The sequence below is a fragment of the Bubalus kerabau genome, chromosome 1 (assembly GCF_029407905.1).
Source record: "Bubalus kerabau isolate K-KA32 ecotype Philippines breed swamp buffalo chromosome 1, PCC_UOA_SB_1v2, whole genome shotgun sequence".
Lineage (NCBI taxonomy): Eukaryota > Metazoa > Chordata > Mammalia > Artiodactyla > Bovidae > Bubalus > Bubalus kerabau.
The window spans coordinates 89958633-89981254 of record NC_073624.1 but is presented as its reverse complement, the minus strand read 5'-3'; the positions used below and the strand labels follow the sequence as shown (position 1 = coordinate 89981254).

Sequence of the window (22622 nt, the reverse complement as noted above, 5' to 3'; positions counted from 1 at the left end):
AAGCGGCCCCAGCCCGGATTTCCCTCCCGGGTGGGGCCGCAATGACTCACCCCCTTCCCCCTTCCCCCCGTTTCCTTGTTTGCGTTTCTCTTCCCGGCCGCATGGCGGCCCTACCCCGCAGCCCCGCCGCCGCCGCCGCTGCTACCGGGCACACACTCCCGGGGCGCTACGGCCCCCGGGGTTTCTCGAGGCCAAGGTTCCCGCCAGCTCCGGGTACCTTGCGCTCCGACTCAGCCCCCTGCCGGAGCCCGCCCCCTTCCCTACCCGAGCGCCAGCCGCGTCCTCCCCGCCCCCTCCGGTCTGCCCGGGAGGGGAAGGGGGCGGGCCGCGCCGGGGGTGTGACAGCTCCCGCCCGGATCAGTGCCAGCTGCAGCCTCGCTTCAGCGCCCGGTGCCAGCTGGCTCTTTCGTTTGGGACGGAGGGGAGGCTCGGGGTTCCTTGTCGCTGGGGGCTGGGGTGACGTTGTCCCCCCACCAAGTCCCCAGTTCTCCCCCAACCCGAGAGGAGCCTTTCCACCCAGCCTGGCTGGGGCTGCCTTGGAAGCGGCTCCAGCTACGAATTGGTCTGCTCACTTCTCCTGGGACTTACAGGCCGGGGGCACACAGTGGCTCGTTGTGGGGCGGGCGGGTGCTCCCGCCACCCCTTGCCTTCTGCTAGAGCCTGCACGGCTGTGCGAGCTTGAAGGAGGAACATGAAGGTGGGTATGATGGGGTGGGGGCAGGGGAGGAGGAGCAGGGGAGGAAGCTGACACGGTGGGGGAGTTGGGGTGGGAGACAGAGGCTTGGTCAAGGGTGAGGAGGGAGGAGAAAAGAAGGGTTTGAGCTGAAGCTGCGTTTCTCGGGGATCCAGTGAGTCCGCAGCTCCATTCTGGGAGTTGGTGGAGATCTCTGCAGGTCCATGGTCGGTGGGGTGGGGCAGAATTCCAAAGAAGGGCCTGATCTCTGGTACGCCGCCGCTGCCGGCTGGAGACCCCTAAGTGCGCCAGACCGGCAGGCCCCAGTGAAGGTCTTCCTGTCCCTCCCCCGGCTCCTGGCAGGGGCGCAGCACCTCAGCCTGACCAGTCCAGAGGATTCGAAGGAAGTGCTTCTGCTTGGGGCAGCCGGGCCGTGCTTTGGTCCAGCTGCCCCGGACCTAGCCTCATGGCTGTCTGCCGTCCTCTTCCCATCACAGGTGGGCTGGCCAGGTGAGAGCCGCTGGCAGGTGGGCCTGGCTGTGGAGGGCGACTCGATTCTGGGAGCACCGCCGTTGGGAGGCCTCCCGGACGTGGTGCCGGAGGGGACGCTGCTCAACATGGTGCTCAGGAGGATGTATCGGTCCCGAAGCTGCTCCTACCAGCTGCTGCTCGAACACCAGCGCCCCAGCTGCATCCAGGGGCTGCGCTGGGTGAGTCCCATCCCCTTCCCTGGCCAGGGCCAGGCCCCCCTGGGCTGGAGGGGGCCCCCGACTGGGAGGGCGAGCATGCTGCTGGCAGTCCAGCTTGCTCGGCGTGCATGGGGGATACACCTGGGGTGGGCAGCAGGTCAGGCAGCCTGGCTGCAGTGTGGGTGTCTCACACAACTGCGTTGGGTATGCGAGTATGCTGGGTATGTGGGTATGCGTGTGGTGCCCAAGTCCCCCTATTCAGGAATGTGGCGAAGGGGAAAAGAACTTGTCACTTTCCTGTGGCTTGAGTTAGGTGCTCGTGTGTTCTTCAGGTGGCATGGGAGACATGTATGAAATACAGGGGTCGGGTCAAGTGCTGGGGAGGTAAGCTTGGTACTATTCCTTAAACATCACCGTGGCAGCATTCTCCTTAGTGAGGACTGAACTGCGTGGAGTCTGTGTCTTGATCTGGGGTGAAGTGGTTGGCATTTGGCTTGGAGGGGCTCAGGGGAGAATTATGAGAAGTTTGGAGACTGTGAGATGAACGGAGCTCCCTTTGCCAGTGAAGAACATCTCTGGAGCTGCAAGAATGAAGGAAAGAGAAGTGTGTGTGGCGGGGGGACAGGGTGCGGGGTGGGGGGGGGGTAGATGGTGGATGGTAGGCAGGATATGGTTGCAGGATCCAAAACAGCAGAGAAGCTCTCCCCAACCACCCAAACTTAATAGATTTTCTTCACCTGAGCTCTGGTGTGTGTCTGTGACATGTGCCCACCGGGGCAAAGGGGTGGAGTTGGATCAGGTGATAGAGTTGGGAGAACCCCTCTCTTAGGAGCAAATTCTTTTGAGTAGAATGACCACCACCTTCTGCCTCCTTCTTCCTACCTCACCCATTTATATATTTACCAAATATAGCCATTTATATTTACCAAATGTACCAAAATATGAAGCTGAGCTGAGAAAACCAAGGCCCACCAAGATAATGGGGTCCCCCTTGCAATGGGAAGTGAGAGGAGAATCTAGGTGTCAGTCCCCAGCTGTCCTCCACCCCCTCCCTCCCTGGGTCTTCCTGAGAAGGGGCCTCATGGGCCTGGGTGCTACTCCAGATGGCACTCTGGATGGAGCAGGGGAGCCATGGTCTTTCTGGGCTCAGCTGTCTGTCCCTCCCACCCCCACCCCCACCCCAGGTCACTGGCAGTAGCTACTGCTTGGAGCCAGTGGGCTGGAACCCTCCCTCCCTCTTTCCCTCTCAGGCTATAATTACTTGTGCATTTCCTGTCCCTTTCCTAGCTTGTAGAGGCTAGGTGGGGAGTAGGGGGAAGGTCAGGGGCCAGGACAATGAGGTCACTGGAGGATCCCCTGGGACCCAAAGTAAGGGAGAGAGTGGAGGAGGCTGCCAGGCTCTCTCCTGACTCCCTCAGTCCCAGAATTGGAGGGCTGGTATGCGAGGGGAGGCCAGAAAGGTGGAGGTGAGGATCAGTGGAGTGAGAGATGGGGTCAGAGGCACAGAAACAAGGCCCCTCCCCCACCAGTGTGTGTGCGTGAATTGATGATTAGAGGAAACTTAGGTTTTTAGGGCTCGAGGCAGGGGCCACATCCTCTCCTGAGCACGTCCCTGGGGAGTAGACGTGAGGTGGTTTCAGCCCATTGTGTCTGTGTTTAAGAGACTCTGGGTCCCTGTGAAGCTATTAATTCTCACCTGTGGGATGATGCCTTTGGCTGAGGGGGCTCGTGTGAGGGAACAAGTGTCTGGCAGGGAATGTGCACGCACAGGGCGATGGGTGGATGCTGTAAGGACGTGGAGCCCAGTGTCCCAGGAGGACGGTGCTGGGAGTTACCCAGGCCATGGCCACCTTTAGAAAGCTGAGGGGGAAATCCATCAACCTCCTGAGGTCTGAAGAGAGCACTTTCTGTTCCCATTAGACCAGAACAAGAGAAAATTAAAGCAGGTTACAGCAGGAGACCCTGAGGTTTGATACAGAAAGGACTTAACAACCATGGCAAAGCTGATGCTGGAACAGTACGGAAGAACGTCTCCTTTGATAAACATTGTGGGGTCGCACAGAGTCGGACACGACTGAAGTGACTTAGCAGCAGCAGCAGGGGTACATGAGATATCTGATGCCTGGGAGCCAACACAGAAACCAATCTATCTAGAGGCAGAGGCAAGGTCGGGATGACCTCTGGTGGGTCCCCTAAGCTTAGAGAACCCTGAGATGCTACTCTTTGAGTGATTGTTTGGGGAGAGGTGGCTCTATTCTCTAACTCAGAAAGCATGCTTTCATTCAACCTGTCCAAATGATGGAAGTAGCTAGTGTTTGTGCAGTATTTATATCTGAAGTGCTATTATAAGCTTTAATCACATCAAATAATCTCACAGAAGCCCTGAGAGATAGCTACTAACGCCATCATTTCATTTTATAGATGCACAAGCAGAAACACAGAGAGGCTAAGTGACAGTCTAGGGTTACACAGCTGCTAAGGAACAAGCTGGGCTTGGGTCCGAGACAATCTGGCTGCAGAGTTCAAGTTTGTGGTGTATATTCTCTTGCTACAGAAGGTACCATTGACACTCCAGAACCTCACCCTGCCTCATGCATCCTTTCCCAGTCCCATCACACACAGCCCTGGCCTGAGACCCTAGCCGTGGCTTAAGGGAACTGGTCTGACGGGTCCCCATGTGGCTGTCTGGCTCTGTGCCTGCCCCTCCAGTGTGACTCTGACACTCAGTGACAGGGAGGGGGTGGAGCAAGCCATGGCCCTGTGCAGGGAAACTAACTATAGGACCTCTTCTTCCACCCTGAGTCCTTCCTGTCCAAACCTGACAGGAGGTGGTGGGTGAGGGCCTCCACCCCTACCCATACCAGCCACTGCTTTCTAGCTGAGAAGCCCTTAAGCTGACACTCAGGGTCATTGGATCAGGTACAGCATCAGTCAAAGTACAGCATTTCTTGCACCGTGTCCAGGTGATAGCTGCCCATCATGAAAGAAGAGTTATATTAAGTTACCATTGAGTAAGTAGTTACTGCAAAGCAGGCATGGCTTTGAATGCTCCATATTATTAATTAACTCATTTGATCCTCAAAATTACCCTATGGGATAGGTACTATTGCCACCAACCCCATGTTATAGATGAGGAGGCTGGAGCACAGAGAGCTTTATAAGCAGCCCAGGGTCATACAACAAGCTGGTAGTGGGGAACCAAGATTTGAACCCAGGCACCTGACTCCAGAGCCCGCACAGCTGACCGCAGCCCCTGAATAGCACCCCCACCGTGATCCCAGGAGGTCCCCATGCATAGGAGCACGGCAGGGGTTCAGAGGGACTGCGATCACACACACACACACACACACACACACACGGGACTTCATCTAACCCAGGATTGTTCAGACTTCCCTGTCGGCAGAACATTCCTGAGGACAGAATTTCCCACCTCATTCCTGAAGACAGAATTTACCATCGTGCACAGTGGGGGAGGCCCAGCACCAAGGAGGTGCCATGGGCAGTGGTAGGGCTTAGTGGCTAAGATCATGGGCTTTGGAATCAGATGGGCACAGAGTGAATTCTGGTGCCCCTATTTACCAGCTTGAAAAGGGCAGGTTACATAACCTCTGTGCCTCCTTTTCCCTAGCCAGGAAACAGGAGACAAACACCTACTTCTGAATCAGTGTTGAACAATTATTCAGTAGGATTGGACATTTCTAAGCAGTTGTGTGACTCTGGGCAAGTTACTTCATCTCTCTGGGCTCCTGCTGCTTTCCTTGGAAAAATAAGAGGGTCTCTTCCTCAGCTCTGATGGGCCAGCATTCCAGCTCTGAGCCTCCTGCACGTCCCCTGGGGCAGGACAGGAAATGGTTGAAGCGAGGCCTGCGGATCTGAGATCTGAGTCTTGCCCAGCCTGGCAACATGACTGGGCACCTCCCCTCCTGATGTGCCCTCCAGGGTCAGAATAATACCAGGAAGGGAGTGTGTGCTGGAGCCTAGGTCCTGGGCACTGAGGGGCGTTGGGGGGGACTGGGGCCACCTGGGTACTCTGACATGAACAACGAGTCATGAGCACTTGGCACTGTTTGTTCCAACACAGGAGGCTGGCCGGGTAGCATTCCTGCCCTTCCTCCCTCCTTGGCTCCTCCTCCTCTTTTCCTGTGCTATCGCTGAGTCCCCAGGGCCATGTCTGGCGGTAGGTAGGATGGGCCCCATGACTAGGGTAAGGATACCTCTGGGACACCTAGCAGCTTCCGCCCGGCACTGGGCCAGGCACCTACGCATGTCAGACCTCAGGCCTCTGCCCGGTGCACAGTGGGAAGATGCTGGGACCAGGGGAGAGGGCTTGGGCACCAGGCCAGGTCCTCTTCAGGCCCTGAGTGCTGATAGGGAGGCATCGCAGAGAAGGAAGGGGAGGGAGAGGAAACAGGCAGGTGTACTGGGTGGAGTGAGACCGAGAATGTGAGCACTTCTGGAAGGGCTTGAGTTTATCCCTGGCTGTCTGGCTATGTGTCTGAGTTACCAGGGCACATCACCTCTAGAGTTTTGTTTCTTGATAAGTCAAGGAGGACTGACCTTGCCTGCTCTGCCTACTTCCTGTCTGAGCCTATTCTCTATGAAGTCAGATGAAATCACGAGAAAGACATGCTGTATGAACTATCCAGTGCCTGCCTTTGGGAGGGCTCCGAGAGGGTAGGGCATCCTGCTCAGGGGTGTTCACAAATTCCAGTTCTCAGATGGTAGGAGAGGAGCGTGAGAGGCTTTTATGACCGACATCTCAGGGCAAACAGGCCTGCGAGTCTGGCATGGCCCGATGGATGCCAAGGGCAGGGAACCTCATTCACCAATGATTCTACATAAACCCCATTTCCGGAGCCATCCCATGTGCTACCAAGCCTGACTCATGTTTGCAGGGTTAGGGACCAGCAGCAGCATCTCGGAGAATAAAGGGCCTTCCAGCAGGCAGCCCGCCCTGTGCTTCACAGATGAGTAATAATAACTAACGTGCACACACAACTGCATGTATATGCCAGTCAGTGCTTTAAACATTTGATCTCTATTAACTCACATAATCCTTTCCAAAGCTTGAGTTGTTATTATGAATGTTTTATAGATTTATAGGCAGGGAGAGATTAAATCATATATTCAGGGTTACATAGCAGCAGGGACTAGAATCCAGGAGTTGGCTCCAGGGTTTGTGTCTTTAACTACGAGGCTGCACCGAGGCCCACAGAAGGCAGGTTTGTCCATAGTCCTGTGACTGGGGACCGACCCTGGCTCGGCATCAGGCCGTGGGTCTCCGGACCCTTGAGCTGCTTACTTCCTGGCCTTCTTATCTCATATCCCCATGCTCCCCCAGGTCCACTGTGCCCCTCCCTCCCCTACATGCTGAATTACCTGGATGCCTGGGCACACTGGGCCCTGAGGAAGCAAAGCCTGGACCTTAACCCTGGGGATGTGCTGATGGAGTCATGAAGGAAGACATGGGTCTAGTAATAGGGCTGCAGGGTGGTGATGAGGCGGATGCCTGGCACATGGGGGGTTACCCAGGGAGTATTTGTTGAACCGTTAGCTAAATGAATGTCTGGAGTCAAGAACTGGGCCGGGGCTGGGAGTCACGGTGGAGGGGCCTGAGAGCTGGGTTTCAAGGCCTGGCACTAACACTCAGACTCCCCACTGCCCTCAGACGCCACTCACCAGCAGCGAGGAGTCCCTGGATTTCAGTGTGAGCCTGGAGCAGGTACGAGTCCAGAGGAGCGGGGCTGGGAGAGGGCCCGCATGCCTGGACTCAGGGCTTGAGCCAGCTAGCTGTGTCTGCCTCCTCCAGGCCTCCACGGAGCGGGTGCTCAGGGCGGGAAAGCAGCTGCATCGACACCTCCTGGCCAACTGCCCCAACCTCATCCGAGACAGAAAGTACCACCTCCGGCTCCACCGGTGAGTGGCGGCCCTGGCTGCCTCCTCGCCCGCCTCTCTGCCACCCCCAGCAGTTTTCTCTCCTTTTCACTCTGTCCAGGCTCTGGACCCAGCCTTGCTGCTAGCTCTAGAAGGTGCCATTCAGATGGACTTCCTCCCTCCCCTCTCTCCCTACTGCCATCTGACCTCCTTTCCCTGCCCTGTCCCCTTCTCCTCCCAGGCAGTGCTGCTCCGGCCGGGAGCTGGTAGATGGGATCCTGGCCCTGGGGCTGGGTGTCCACTCCCGGAGCCAAGCCGTGGGTATCTGCCAGGTGCTCCTGGATGAAGGCGCCCTCTACCATGGTGAGCCTGAGCCCCGGTGGGTGGGCGCCCAGTGCCAGGCAGTCCTGGAGACCAGGCCTGTGCTGGGCATCTCCGTATGGGCAAGCCTCATACCTATGTGGCCTCAATTTCCTCTCCTCCCCCTCACCTGGGCCTCTGCCCCGCAGTGAAACACGACTGGGCCTTCCAGGACCGAGACACCCAGTTCTACCGTTTCCCGGGGCCGGAGCCAGAGCCTGTGGGCGTCCATGAGCTGGAGGAGGAGCTGGTGGAGGCTCTGGCCCTGTTGTCCCAGCGGGGGCCCGATGCCCTGCTCACGGTGGCGCTTCGAAAGCCGTAAGTGGGTGAAACCCTGCTCTCAGACTCCGTAGTTTCCCCTCCGAGGGGGAGTGAGCCCTGACTTCTCGTGGAGGGATAGGACCCTGGCTGGACCCGAGGCCTGAGCTCTGGTCTGCACCTGCCACGGACATGCTGTGTGATCTCGAGCCCTCCTGCCCCCTCTGAACCTGGTCCTTCCTCTGTAACTGAGGCCGTGGGGCCTGTGGCCTCCAGGGACCCTGCCCCCTCTGAGAAGCATCCGTGGCCAAGACAATCATGGCAGGTCTGGGTTCAAATTCCAGTTCCACTGGCTACCAGCTCCATGTCCTTGGGTCTCTGCTGGCCAGCTTCATCTTTTGTCAAAGGATAACGATAGCCCACATCGTGGGGTTGTTGTGAGGGTGGAATGAAGTCATATGTAAAGTGCTTGGCCCAGTGTCTGGCACATGGTGTGCTCCCATCAAAGGCTGGCCCGTTATTGATAAACAGCCACCGCTGGGGCCCCAGGCGGCCCAGGCTGAGTGGGCGCTGTGGCTCCCCGCACCTGGCTTGTTCATCACTTCTTCCTGGTCCCCTGTGCCCGCAGCCCTGGTCAGCGCACAGACGAGGAGCTGGACCTCATCTTTGAGGAGCTGCTGCACATCAAGGCCGTGGCCCACCTCTCCAACTCGGTCAGCCCCTGGCCCTGCCCCACCTTGCCCTCCCCCGAACCTCCCTTCCTGTGACCCCTGCCAGGCCAGAAGACACACCCCTCCCCTTCCACCTGTGGCCTGGATACTTCAGTCTAATGTCTTCTCCCCAGCATGGCATCCTTGTCTGAAGGTCCTTCTGGCTCTCTGTGCCCATTTCTTCCCCTGCTTTGTCTCCTGCTCAATCCCAGGTCACCTGACCTCATCAAGTTCTGTCCCCCGAGCATGCGTGGCTTTGGACCTAACCTCCTCACCTGGCCCCTCATCCCTGGACTCGCCTCTCTGACTCTTGTCCCCCTGCCCACAGGTGAAGCGGGAACTGGCTGCAGTCCTGCTCTTTGAACCGCACAGCAAGGCAGGAACTGTGTGTAAGTCCTGCCTAGACGGGGGCAGAGGCCACAGGGAAGAAGCGATGGGTGCCTGGGGCATGTCTGATTTGTGCTGCTTCTCTCAGTGTTCAGCCAGGGGGACAAGGGCACCTCATGGTACATTATCTGGAAGGGATCGGTCAACGTGGTGACCCATGGTAAGGTGAGTCTTCCCCCGTGCCCAGCCCCTGGGCCAGAGCTGGTCTCTGGTCCTTGTCCTTCTGGGCAGTGCCTTTAATGGACCCAAGGCTGCTGGCCTCTCAGGTCTCCTGCTTTGGTGGCTCTGGGTCTGTCCCGGTGAGGGCTGGGGGGCTGGGCTGTAACTTGGGCCTGGCCGCAGGGCCTGGTGACCACCCTGCACGAGGGAGATGACTTTGGACAGCTGGCTCTGGTGAACGATGCACCTCGGGCCGCCACCATCATCCTGGGAGAAGACAACTGTCATTTTCTTCGTGTGGACAAGCAGGACTTCAACCGTATCATCAAGGTGCTGCTGCTGGGGGTGGGGAGGGCGGGGACATGTGTCTGGAGAAGTGGTGTGGGGCAAGGAGTAGGGACCAGACGGAGACTTTAAGGAGTAGGGAGAGGTCGGAGGTGGAAACCTTGGGGATGATGGCTGGAGGAGAGAGCCCAGCTCTGGGTGTGTGAGGAGGTGCGTGGCTTGCTGAGGAGGCTCAGTGAGCCCTGGGAACCCTGGCTCCCGTGGGAGACCAGGGGTGAGGTTACAGAGGGGTGAGGGTCTGGGGTGCAGGGGGAGGCGGCGTAATGGAGAGTGGGGTCCATAGAAGGAGCACTGGGAGGGACAGGGTGGAGGAGGGGCTCAGGCTGGGTGAGAGGCACCAGTGAGGGACAAATCTAAGGTTGTGGGCGTTGAATAGGGCGGGAGAAGGGTTGTGGGTCCTTGTGGGAGCCTTGTGGGGCTTGGAGTTTGGAATGGGGGAGGCAGAGGGAGAGGCCCTAGAATGGGTAAAGGAGTTGTGGTGTGTATTGAGCACTGGGTGTGGCTTGTTCTCCAGGATGTGGAAGCAAAGACCATGAGGCTGGAAGAACATGGCAAAGTGGTGTTAGTGCTGGAGAGAACCTCTCAGGGCACTGGCCCTTCTCGTCCCCCAACCCCAGGCAGGAATCGGTAACACACCCGCCATGCTCCCCTCTCCATACCATCTCTCTTGCCCACCTTCTCTTCTGTTTCCTGGGCTTTACTCCCTTCTCTGTGTCATATACCTGCCCGCTGCGGGTGGAGAGGCTTTCAGGGATTAAGATGCATCCCCCGAGTTAGGCCCCCTTCCACCACACGGGGTGGGGAAAGGGCTGGCAAATAGGGATGAGTGATATGATTGATTCTTGATGTCTGCCCCAGCTGCGGGAGGGGGAGTCAGGGCTCAAGTGCTATGGACCGGCTGTTTCTTCCAGGTATACAGTGATGTCTGGCACCCCAGAGAAGATCCTAGAACTTCTGTTGGAGGCCATGCGGCCTGACTCCAGTGCTCATGACCCAACAGGTAGGGGCGGGAGACACGCTGCCTGCTTTCTGACTCAGAGGGTGGTCAGCACCACTTGGGAGAGAGCCAGGCACCCTGCATCTGACCTCATCGGGTGCTGGATTGGTCTCTGGTCAGCTGGCCGGAAGTTTTCGTTCCTGTGTTCTTGGCTTCTGTAGGAAGTGCTGTGACAGGGATGGGGTGTCACTGCTCCCTGGCCCGTGGCGGGATTGGTAAAAGGGGTGTCCCGGTCGTGCATATACTTGAGCTCAGGAGACTCGACTTCTGAGTCCCTCACCTGTCCCCTGTCCCTGCCTTACAGAGACATTCCTCAGTGACTTCCTCCTGACCCACAGTGTCTTCATGCCCACTGCTCAGCTCTGTGCTGCCCTCCTGCACCAATATCCTTCCAGCCCTGGGGGTGAGGATGGTGTGTAGAGCGGGGAGGAAGGATCCCCCAAAGCATGGCTGTACTGATCCCTCCAGGCCCAGCCCATTCATGGGCTCCGGGTGTCCTGCCCTTCCTGTGCCGGTTCCTTAGGGTGGTGGGTGGTCCTGTTGGACACTGTGGTGCCCTTGACTGGGACCCACCTTCCATGCGGAGCCCGCTGGGGGCAGCGAGCAGGAGCGCAGCTCCTACGTCTGCAACAAGAGGCAGCAGATCCTGCGGCTGGTCAGTCAGTGGGTGACGCTGTATGGCCCTACGCTCCGCACCGACCCTGTGGCCACCAGCTTCCTCAAGGTACCTGCGAGCCGGGAGGGGCTGGGCCGGGTTGCCCGGGGTGGACACGGGGGTCTCAGTGAACCTTGGCTTCTCCCAGAAATTGTCGGACCTGGTGAGCAGGGACGCCCGGCTTAGCAACCTGCTGCGGGAGCAGTGGCCAGAGAGGCGGCGACACCACAGGTGATGCTTTGGCTCAAGGGAGCTTGTCACGGGCGGGCGGGACAGGCTGTGTGGCAGGAGCTGGGAGCACCGCCTTGGGGGGCAAACATGTGGCTTAAATCCAGCCTGCACCCCTGCAGCTGTGCCACCCTGAGCCCGTTACCCCACCCCCAGGGCTCCTGCTCCTGTCTGTAAAACCCTGTGTTGTGCTCACTTGTCTAGTCCTGCTCATCTCAGCGAGTGTGCTCACCAGTGCCTCGCCGCACACCCTCCCGTCACGTGTCCGTCCATGCTCAGGCAGCCACAGTCATTCATGTGTCATCCTCCCACTGCCCTGCACACCTGCTCTGCTCACTGGCTCCTCTTTATTGCTGAGCACCTTTGGTGCCAGGTCCCGTCTGCTCCACCCAATTTCCCAGCCTTTACCTCACACTCCCAGACCTTCCCGCCCTCCCAGGCCTCCTGTGGGGGCAGCTGGGCCTCGGGGAGAGCTCACATGTGGCCTCCCTGACCTGACACCATATCGGGTCCCTTTCTCCCTTGAGCTCCTTCCCTCCCCTGCTGGCCTGGGAAAATCGTAGGATCCAGGGGCTGGATTTCAAGTCGTGCCTGTTCTGGGTCATCCTCTCCAAGTCTGCCAACCTCTGAGCCTCTGGTGACAGTGGAGGGAATCCAGAGCCTGGTACCCTTCTGCTCTTGAGCCTGCATCGTCCTGCCTGCTGGGGGACCCTGCCTACAGTCTCACCTCCCTCTCACTTGCTCCACAGGTTGGAGAACGGCTGTGGGAACGCGTCTCCTCAGATGAAGGTGTCTGACCCGAGTGGGCTCCTCACGCCTCTGCCGGGCCCCTGCTTTCCCCCTCCTCCAAGGACCTCCAGGCCCCTCTTCATGGGAGGTCCCCCACCCCAAGCACAGGCACATCCTTGGTCTGGGATAGGTGATCATGGAGCTCGGGCTGCGTGGGACACTGGGGCTGGGCCTTGCAGGAGACAGAGGTCTAAGGTCACTCCCCCCAACCCCCACAAGGGGTTTTATTCCATCTGGTCATGCTCACGTGTGAGCTAAGTTGCTTCAGCTGTGTCCAACTTTTGTGACTCTGTGGACTGTAGCCCATCAGGCTTCTCTGTCCATGGGATTCTCCAGGCAAGAATACTGGAGTGGCTTGCTATGCCCTCCTCCAGGGGATCTTCCTGGAGATCTTCTCTGACCCAGGGATCGAACCCACATCTCTTATGTCTCCTGCATTGGCAGGCGGGTTCTTTACCGCTAGCACCACCTGGGAAGCCCACTCATGCTCACAGCTCGAGTCAGTTAGCAGTTCCTGCCTGGCAGGTGAGGGGTGGTGCCTGGAGGCATCTCAGAAACCCCGGGGGTCCTGGGGGCCAGTGCCATCCCCAGCAGTGGGCTGGGAGAGGAAAGTGGGAGGAGGAGTCCTGACTGGAGTGAGATTTGAAGAATGGGGTGGGGAGGACTAGGAAGGTAGTTGGGGCCGCCTGTGGAGACTCACAGTGAGAATCACACCCAAATGCCACATCTGGGCCTGCAGGGCCCAGCTGGCTCTCCCACCTCATCCTGCCCCCTTCCTCCTCAGACTCCTTTTCTGCTGAAGGTGAAGCTCGCTCCCTCCTCCGTCTCTTGCCCCCACCTGCCGGCCCCTCCCATCTCCCTGTGAGAGCCCCTCCCCCACTGGCTGCTCTCCAGGGTGTCCTCTGTGGTTTTCCTCAAAGCTTTGTCCCAGTGGAATTGTTTTCTTTGTTTAGTTGTCTCCTTGCTAGTTGTCTGCTGGTGTCTGTCACGGCCCACTAGAATGCTGGCTCCATCCCTGAGGGGCCTTGACCTCTTGCTGCTGACGCTCAGTGAAGAACAGGCTGCATGCCTTAGGTGCCAAAGATGCTGTAGGGGGTTGGGAGAGCCACCCTGGCCTCCAGTGGCTCACAGGGAAGTGAGGGACGGAGCTGCAGAGCAACCTCATGCTGAATAAGGACAAAGATGGGGTCTCTGGAGGCAGGAAGGAAAGGGCTGAAAAGGAAAGGGTCGGGGTCAGGGAGAAGCGACTGCTGAAACTGAGAGATGTGGGGAGTGAGGATGGAGGGAGAAGAGGCTGCAGGCAGGCGTGGGGAAGGAAGCCCGCCTCCTGATGGAGCCCTGGAGGGGCCAGAGGAGGTGGGGCCCTGTGGGCCCTGGAAAGGGGCCTGGCCTTTGTCCTTTGAGCATTGCAAGCCTTTGGAGGTGTTTGAGCCCAGGATTGACAAGATGGGATTTGTATATTGAATAGGTCAGCTGGGGAGCCTGAGCTTTATTCAGCAGACAGTGGTGGCCTGGACGCTGTGATAGGAAGGCTAATCTGGCTCTGGTCAGGCAGATGGGAGTGGGAGGGAGGGGAGCACCCGAGAGGCAAGGCTGGCGGAGAATAGTTGTGCTGTTGTAGATAAGGCGTGAGGAGATGCGGGCTGGTGGGTCTGGGGATAGCCTGGGCTGTGGAAAGGGGAACACAGAGACCCTGGAACTAGATGATACTCTGTGGGGGAGGGGAGCAGGGGTGAGCAGGAGGCTTGAACCCAGGGGAATGGCCAGAAGAGTAGCCTGGGAGGCGGGATGAGGGGATCCGAGGAGTGTGTCGAGTTTGGGATGATGCAGCACAGATATGGAAGATCCTGGAGGCATTTGAGACCAAGGTCTGCAAGAGAATTCAGTGCCCAGTGGTATGGTTTTAAGAGTCTTCCATATGCTGGGGGAGGAGAGAAAGGGGGCATTGGTGCATGATGCTGGGAGGAGCCCTGAGGGGAGTGCAGAGATTTGGAAATCCAGGGAAGAACCATGGACCAAGGTCTAAACCTCATCTGCCTCCTTCAGAGTTGGGAGGAGGAAAACAGTACAAAATCTGGAAAGAATAGTCGGTGGGCAGAGGAGGTGTGTGAGGGAGGCCTTTAGGCAGTGGGGGCCCCCAAGAGCCCACTGTGGTGGGGCCTTGGAGGAAGGGTTATGGGGCAGCTCACACAGTTGAGTGTTGGTGGACAAGAGCATGGGGGAGGGGCAGCCGGGGGGCAGGTTTAGGATTTTAGCTGGGCCACTTAGCAGCTGTGCTGCTTTGGGTATGTTACTTAACCTCTCTGAGCCCTCCACTGATTTTATCTGTAAAATGGGGATAATAATATTTTGTCAAAGGGCTTTTGTGCATATTTAGATACTTAAAATAAGCATGTAGAAAATAGCAAATGGTAGCTGAAGGAGGAAAAGACCAGGATCAACAGCTGCCTTGTGTTCATATTAGAGAGGCTCTGGACCCATTTGGCAGAGGGGGTAACACACATATAGAGGGGCACAGGCTCATTCTGAGCTCTGCCCTGTCTTCCCCGGGAGCCTCGGTCCTCAGGTTCCCAGCGCCTTACCTGCCCCGGGTTTGCGGGACATGCAGATCCCTTAGGTGGTGTGTGTGCTGTGCGGGACCCCCGCTCCGAGTGACAGGCCCCTCCCCCTCCCTGCATGCTCTCCTGTTTCCGCTGGTCCTTACTTCCTCTCCTTCTCAGGCCCGGAATGTTCCCGTTTGGCTCCCCAGCCAGGACGAGCCTCTCCCTAGCAGCAACTGTGCCATCAGAGTTGGGGACAAAGGTTGGTGGTCTGAGTCAGGCAGGGCAGAGCTCAAACCCTGCTCTCTCACCACCCTTGACTTTGGGGTGCCTGGCCCAGGATGGCATGTTGTGCTCCTTGGGGTCTCTGTTTCCGGCTCCCCCCTTGCTCACCTCAGGGTCTCCCACCTGCCTGCCCAGGCTTCTCCTTAGTGCTGTTGCCCCCCATCCTTGGGACCCTCCCTTGCTGCAGTCACTGCCTTCTCCCTGCTGGGGCGGGGAGACCAGGCAGCTCCCTCCCAATTCAGTCCCATCTTCCTCTCCAGTCCCCTATGACATCTGCCGGCCAGACCACTCCGTGCTAACCCTGCAGCTGCCTGTGACGGCCTCAGTGAGAGAGGTGATGGCAGCGTTGGCCCAGGAGGACGGCTGGACTAAGGGGCAGGTGCTGGTGAAGGTCAACTCGGCAGGTGGTGAGTTGTGTCTCTGGGTAGGGTGGCCCCAAGGGAGGGGGGCCCCCTCAGAGCTGTACCCACCCCGTGAATTAAGATCATCACCATCTTTGTCAATGTTAATGGTAGTTAGCATTTATGGGAGGCTTATTACATCTTACTTATACATGTTACGTATAAGTCATGTACGACTCTTTGCGACCCCAGGGACTGTAGCCCACCAGGCTCCTCTGTCCATGGGATTTCCCAGGCAAGAATACTGGAGTGGGTTGCTATTTCCTGTTCCAGGTGATGGGCACAGACCCAGGGATTGAACCTGCGTCTCCTGCTTGGCAGGTGGATTCTTTACCACTGAGCCACCAGGGATGCCTGACATTATTACCATGCTTACATATTTATTTAATCCTAATAGCAATCTTATGAGATAGGTACTTTTATCCTATTTTCAGACAAGGAAACTGAAGCTCAAATGGATTCAGTGATTTTTTCCCAGGCTTACCCCTTGACTGCATAGACAGACTTTGAATTTAGGTAGTTGCTCATTTAGTCCATCAACATCTTTGAGGGTCATCTATGGGCCAGCAGCATGTTAGGAGGCAGACTTACCATGGCAGGTAAGATGAGCAGCTTGATGGTTAAGAGCCTAGACTGTGGACACCCAGACCCGAGTTGCAATCCCAGACCCACGGCTTTCTGACTGTATGATCCTGCCCAAGTTGTTTGACCTCTGTGAGCTTGCGTTTCCTTGTCTGTTGGATGACCACTGTAACTACCTATCACCTAGGACTGCTATGGCTATTAAATGAGCTACTGTGTTTGAAGCTCTTAGCATGGGACCTGGCATAAAGTTGGTGCTCAGAGTATGGCAGCATGAGGATTATTAAGACCTGCCTTTAGAGAACTTGGGACATTAAAAACCACTGTTATCCATGAAAGACACAGCATGGGTATGACAGCGGAGTGGGAGCCCAGGGTAAGCCGCTGGTCATCCAGAGAATAATGGCAAGGAGTGGCAGGGAGACCAGCAAAGCCTCCTTCCTTCAGGAAGGAGAGATGCTGAGAGCACCCGGGCCTGTGTGCTCCTCTGGGAAGCACTGCCCTCTGGTGGCCATGTGGCAAGTTGCAGTTGTCCAAACCCAGTGTTTAGAGCACTGATTGTTTTGATGGACACCCATGACAGTAATCAGTATTTTATTACAAACTCCCTTATTTGTGTAGACTTCCTTGCAAGTCACATACATACGTTCCTACACTGTTGCTATGTGATCATAGAGCAACACACAAAGCAAATGCAAAACAGGTAAGAAAAATCAATATAAGTGCTAATATTTTTTTCCTGGACGCATGGAATGGTCTTGTGTACCTTACTTTGAAGGCTACTGGTCTAGGGACTGAGGGCTCAAACATGACTGAAAACCCAGTCCCAGTCCACAAGAGCTGATGAAAACCCACACGAAGATTTCTGTAAGGCATTTCCCAATTTTCAAAGGGCTTGTATATGTATCATATCCTTATAGATGCTATTTATATCAATGACTTCATTTGACTGATGAGTAGTCACGGGAAATCTTGATGTCTGCTTTTGACAAAGGAGGAAGCTGGGACTCAGGGAGGCTCCAGCGTCGCCCAGTGCCAGCCTGTCTCCCCAAGACTCCTCTTTCATTGTCCTCTGGCCGTGTTGCCCCTGTGCATGTGTGGGCATGCGCACCCGTGCATTTAGAACACCTGCCTAGGACTCCAGTGCTGCTATTGGGAGACCTCTTCCAGCCTCCACCCCGCCTCCGGTTGCTCCCTGGCCTCCCTCTCTGTCCCCACCCAGCACAGCTCTGCTCTCTTTGCAGATGCCATTGGCCTGCAGCCAGATGCCCGTGGTGTGGCCACATCCCTGGGGCTTAACGAGCGGCTCTTTGTTGTCAACCCACAGGAAGTGCAGGAGCTGGTAGGGCCAGGCAGGGCGCCAGGGCCCCGGGAAGGGCTGTTTTGGGAGTGGTATGGGTTGGTGCTAGGAGAGGGCCACATGGGAAGGAGAGCAGGGCCTGGCTATGGCTGCTCCTAAGGAGGAAGAGAGAGGAGTGGGCCTCAGCCGATGGAGGAAGTCCTAAGGGGAGAACTGTTGGGAGCTCTCAAGTGGGAGAGGGGCCCCAGCACTGGGGAGCTGTCAGGGCATGCCTCCTTGGGGAGTCCCTCCACTTCCTGCAGCACCCCTGCCCTCCTGACGTTCCTCCGGCCCTGGGCACAGACTTTTGGCCCCAGACTCTCTCCCCCAACCATGCCCCCTGGACTCCCCAGGCACCCCTCTGAGCACTCTTCCACCCACAGACTCCACACCCCGATCAGCTGGGTCCCACTGTGGGCTCTGCCGAGGGGCTGGACCTGGTGAGCACCAAGGACCTGGCGGGCCAGCTCACGGATCACGACTGGAGCCTCTTCAACAGCATCCACCAGGTGCTGGGGCAGGGCGGAGGGGAGAGTGGGCGATGGCGATGCCCCGCCCCACACGCGGCCTCCTGTGCTGGACGCCCTGCCCTGCGTGCTGACCTCGCAGTGCTGCCCCCCCTGCCCAGGTGGAGCTGATCCACTATGTGCTGGGCCCCCAGCACCTGCGGGACGTCACCACCGCCAACCTGGAGCGCTTCATGCGCCGCTTCAACGAGCTGCAGTACTGGGTGGCCACGGAGCTGTGTCTCTGCTCCGTGCCTGGCCTACGGGCCCAGCTGCTCAGGAAGTTCATCAAACTGGCAGCCCAGTGAGTGCCGGTGGGCTGGGTGGCAGAGTCCCATGGTGCCTTTACTTAACCCCCCGATCTGTGGTCGGTGTGTGGCCAAGTCTCCCACCCTCATGCCTGCCTAGGTCCCCTGGAGCCCCTGCCTCCCCACACCGTACAGCCCCAGTCCCTGCTAGGGCAGCATTGGCCTGGCCGGGTCTTGTGCTGTGGCTTGGGGGTGGTGTGGGTGTGGGGCTCTGTGTGTGGCTGCTTCCCCTGAGGGTCTCTGGGTCTTCTGTTCACAGCCTCAAGGAGCAAAAGAATCTTAATTCCTTCTTTGCCGTCATGTTTGGTCTCAGCAACTCAGCCATCAGCCGCCTGGCCCATACCTGGGAGGTGAGTGCCATCTGCTGGGTAGGTCAGAGCCTCCCCACCTCAGTCCTGAGTCAGGCCCCTGCCTATCCTGCGGGTCCTGGCTGGGAATGGGGCCCGCACCCCAGAGCAGTGACAGCCCCGCCTGCCTGTCCTTCACAGCGGCTGCCCCACAAAGTCCGGAAGCTCTACTCAGCCCTTGAGAGGCTGTTGGTGAGTGCTCCCCACCCCCGCCACCCTGGCACAACCCCCTGCTTCTTCCCCTCCACACTTGTGCCTGTCCTTGGTCACTTTCCGGGCTTCTAACCCTGGGTCAGGGCCTGGTTCCCTTTGGCCTGTGAGTCTGGGGGGCTGGCTGAGAAATGCAGTGTTAGCACTATGGGGGTCTGTGTAGTATATTATATGCCTCAGCAGGTGTATAGGGGCCCGTGTGGCATTTGCTGCGGCATTTGCTGGCCCTGGGGTCTGAGGTGCCAGGGGACCACCAGGGGGCCGCTGACCTGCCTCAGGACTCAGGAAGCGGGTCTTGACTCAACTCCCATGGTGTTCTGGGGTCTGTCAGAGGCCCCTCAGGAGACTCAAGGAGCCTAGGCCAAAAAACGAGGCAAGAGTTGAGGAGCTGAGCCCTCCACTCCTGGGAATTGTAGCAGGGGTAGTGAAAGGTGTATAGTTTTCAGGAGGGAGCTCGTGCAGGCTGCTTTCATTAGCAAGGCTCCAAGAGCTCCTGAGGAAAAAATTCTCCTCCTGGGGCTGAAGTTCAAAGGGGTGTACCCACTAGAGAGAGAGGGAGAGAGGGAGAAACAGGGACAGAAAAGAGTTTTCCATGAATCCTCAGAGCCCCTGTGACAATGTCCATGAGCGCCCTGGGGGCTAATTGGAGGCCAGGAAACCACGTCATGCAGCCCGGCATCACAGCTCCAGGCCCCTCTGCCTGCCGCACAGCCTGCCTTGGGGAGATCTGGGGCCGAGAGGAGGCTGAGCTCCAAGGACTGTGCACACGGCCTCTCCTTGGCGGGTGGGCATTTGGTTATGCTGTGGCACGTGGTAGGTCATGGTGTGCGGGACCCTCCCTCTCTCACTGTGGCTTCTTCCCTCTCAGGACCCCTCGTGGAACCACCGAGTGTACCGTCTGGCCCTCACCAAGCTCTCCCCTCCCCTCATCCCCTTCATGCCCCTTCTTCTCAAAGGTAAGGGCACCAGCCCCTGCCACCCTGCTCCCATCCCATCCGTCCCTGCCCCAGAGTGTCTACCTGACCCTCTGGGTGATTCCAGTGTGCCAACGCCCTGGGGCCACAAAGGTGAACTAGGAGCTCACCAGATAGAAGCAGAGTTAACACATGCAGACAGATGGCTGATGACATGAGGCCTAAGAGATATAAAGAAATTGTTCCAGGAGGTTAGCAGGGAGGAAGAGGGCCGCGTAGCGTCCCTGTTATTGGTCCCTTACCTTTCCTTGGCTGCTGGGAGGGGAAGGGACCTATGAGCAGAGCCCATCTCTTTGTAGACGTGACCTTCATCCACGAGGGAAATCACACATTGGTGGAGAATCTCATCAACTTTGAGAAGATGGTGAGTCCAAGGAGAGCAGGTATCTGAGGCTGGAACAGGTTGGAGGCTTTGACAATGGCTTTGGAAGGGGCGGGGGATGGGAGATGGTCCAAAATTGTTCTCAATAATATAAATATGAAGACTTCCTTTAAAATAGCTCCTGCTTTACTCCATTGCATGGCCTCAGAGGATCTGGTCTCCACCAGGGAGTGCTGGGGTGATGGCCTCAGCTATCTCGCCCTTCAGCCAGAATCCCCTCCCCACCAGGCCTCCTCCTCTCTAAGCCCTCCCTGACTTACGTCTTCCCAGTGCCTGGCTCCCACTGGGTGTTTGGGTGGGCTGGGGCACAGCAGGCACAGCCCCGTCTCCTATAGCCGCTGGTGCCTAGGAGCACTTCAGCTGTCCCCCAGGCCAGGCCAGGGCCCATCCCTCATATCAGGTCTCATGTCCTTACTTGGCCCCCAGAGAATGATGGCCAGAGCTGCACGGATGCTACACCACTGCCGAAGCCACAGCAATGGTGAGAGGGCAGATCCCCGGTGGGCGCCCCTGAGTGATGTCCCCTTCAAGGCACCAACTTGGTCTCCTCACTGACTCCCCCCTCACCCCCCAGTGCCTCTGTCACCGCTCAGAAGCCGAGTCTCCCACCTGCACGAGGACAGCCAGGCGGTCAGGGTTTCCACGTGTAAGTGAGGGCAGGGGTGGGTGCTGACAAGCTGGCTGTGGCTGGCTGGCACTTACAGGCACATCCGTACATGAAAGGGCTTCCCCGGTGGCTTCCCCGGTGGCTCAGATGGAAGAGAATCTGCCTGCAATGAGGGAGACCTGGGTTCAATCCCTGGGTTGGGAAGATCCAGTATTCTTGCCTGGAGAATCGCATGGGCAGAGGAGCCGGGTGGGCTACAGTCCATGGGGTTGCAAAGCACGATGTTGATAATGGTTCATAACAGCTGTATGAAGTAGGTAGAGTGTTATCCCCACTTAAAGGTATACAGTGGGCTGGAAGCCTTGAAAAAACAGGTGGAAGCCGCAGTGAGGTAGAGCTGGTTAGATAAGCAGTTAGACAGAGCTGGGACCCACGCACTCCTACTCCAGACCTGTGTTCTTTTAATTGGCCTTCAGTTTGTGTGAAATGGGATTAGTCGTAATCCACAGTTCATACCACACCGTCATCATTATCTTATGTATGTATCTATTCTGAAAATAAGATGAGCCCTCTGGACCCAAGCCAAGCTTCAGCACACTGACAATAACTTCCATCTCCCTAGTGGTGGTCCCCTTTCCTGTCCCCTTGCCCCTCCCCACCCAGGGAAACCACTATGCTGAATTTTGAGTTACCCATTTCCTTGTTCTTAAAAAATAGCTTGATCGTGTGTACATATAATAAAATATACATATACATATATCTTTAAAATATCTCATATATATATGACAACAAAATATTCTTTAGTTTTCATTGTTTTTGAACTTAGTAAAAGGGGTATTAAGCTGCATATAATTTGGGGGCCTGTTTCACTGTGCCATTCTGTCCCAGATGGGGGGTGGGGTGTCTTCTAGATTGGCTGTGGGAAGTGGCAGGCTGGGTGGCACAAGGTAGGAGGGTCGATTTGCCTCTTGGAAAGGGGAAAGGTGGGCTCTACAAAGTGCTGACTGCCCTCCCTGCCCCCCAGGCTCGGAGCAGTCCCTGAGCACCCGGAGTCCCGCCAGCACCTGGGCTTACGTCCAGCAGCTGAAGGTCATCGACAACCAGCGGGAACTGTCCCGCCTCTCTCGGGAGCTGGAGCCGTGAGGAGGGGCTGGGCTGGAGCAGACACTGGCCGCCAGGAGAGCCCGAGGCGCGCCGGGCCAGGAGGCCCATGGGCTGGCCGAGCTGGGCAGGGGTCTCCAAGGACTGGACCTGAGGCCCAGGAGAGGGCAGCGTGGAGGCACCTGTCCCCCCGCGATGACTGGTGGCCAAGGAGGACCTGTGAATGGAAGGAGCTGGGGCCCAAGGCCAAGGAGTGGGGGACAGAGAGGCCCTGGAGTGAGTGGGAGAGAAGAGCGTTTTCTCTCTTTGTGTTCAATAGAGAGCTCTCCACACCAGGATTTTCCCAGATTCTGCGCCTCATGGCTCTGTTGTCCAGCCGTCTCTGGCCCCTGGGGTGTGTTTCCATGGTGGGCTAAGCGTCTGCACGCATGTGGCAGGAGCAGGCCCACTGCCTGGGGAGGCAGCGGGTGGAGGCGGGGAGCAGCAGCGCTTTTCTTTCCACAGCCTGTGCGATAAACAGCTGGGTGTGGTCAGGGCTGTTTGTCCAGGAGAGGTGGTCCCTGAGGAGCTGTATTGTTACCCTAAGTGGACAGAGAGGCTGTGTTCTCTGGGGGTGGGCCAGGGAGGGCCAAGCCCCGCCCCCCACCCGGGATGGTCTCTGGGACCCGGCAGGGCTCCACGGCAGACTGCATCCAGGCCTCAGCCCCCTGGTCACAGGGGCTGTGGGAGCCTGCAGCCCTGCGGGGGGCTGGTCCAAGTGGCCCTCAGCGGTCCACGGGGGTCTGAGAGGCTGCTCCTTCGTCCCCTCCCCACTCCATTTCCTGCCTTCTGCCTCCGGCCGCTGGGTGGTGCTCTGAGCGGAGGCAGTGATGCAGAGGTGGAGGCTTCTGGGAGTCACGTCTCTCATCAGTGATGA

General features: G+C 57.7%; 1 protein-coding gene across 3 annotated transcripts; it reads left to right on the top strand.

The window, feature by feature from the left end:
- Nucleotides 1-254: 254 nt before the first annotated feature.
- On the top strand, nucleotides 255-22041 carry RAPGEF3 (Rap guanine nucleotide exchange factor 3). 3 transcript variants are annotated; one of them, XM_055581850.1, is made up of 28 exons: nucleotides 255-697; nucleotides 1171-1383; nucleotides 7031-7084; nucleotides 7172-7278; nucleotides 7478-7599; nucleotides 7746-7914; nucleotides 8483-8567; nucleotides 8893-8953; nucleotides 9040-9116; nucleotides 9294-9440; nucleotides 9970-10082; nucleotides 10367-10455; nucleotides 10757-10835; nucleotides 11026-11176; nucleotides 11256-11338; nucleotides 12085-12124; nucleotides 14845-14926; nucleotides 15210-15356; nucleotides 17177-17274; nucleotides 17655-17780; nucleotides 17900-18081; nucleotides 18345-18435; nucleotides 18574-18624; nucleotides 19511-19598; nucleotides 19916-19980; nucleotides 20425-20479; nucleotides 20573-20644; nucleotides 21630-22041. In XM_055581850.1, exons 1-28 carry the CDS (start codon nucleotides 692-694, stop codon nucleotides 21746-21748), a joined length of 2772 nt encoding a protein of 923 aa, XP_055437825.1. In that variant the 5' UTR covers nucleotides 255-691; the 3' UTR covers nucleotides 21749-22041. The 3 variants fall into 3 exon arrangements, with proteins under 3 accessions (XP_055437825.1, XP_055437824.1, XP_055437823.1); XM_055581848.1 differs by lacking the exon at nucleotides 255-697 and having other exon boundaries at nucleotides 880-1383; XM_055581849.1 differs by lacking the exons at nucleotides 255-697; nucleotides 18574-18624 and having other exon boundaries at nucleotides 878-1383.
- The last annotated feature ends 581 nt before the right edge of the window (nucleotides 22042-22622 follow it).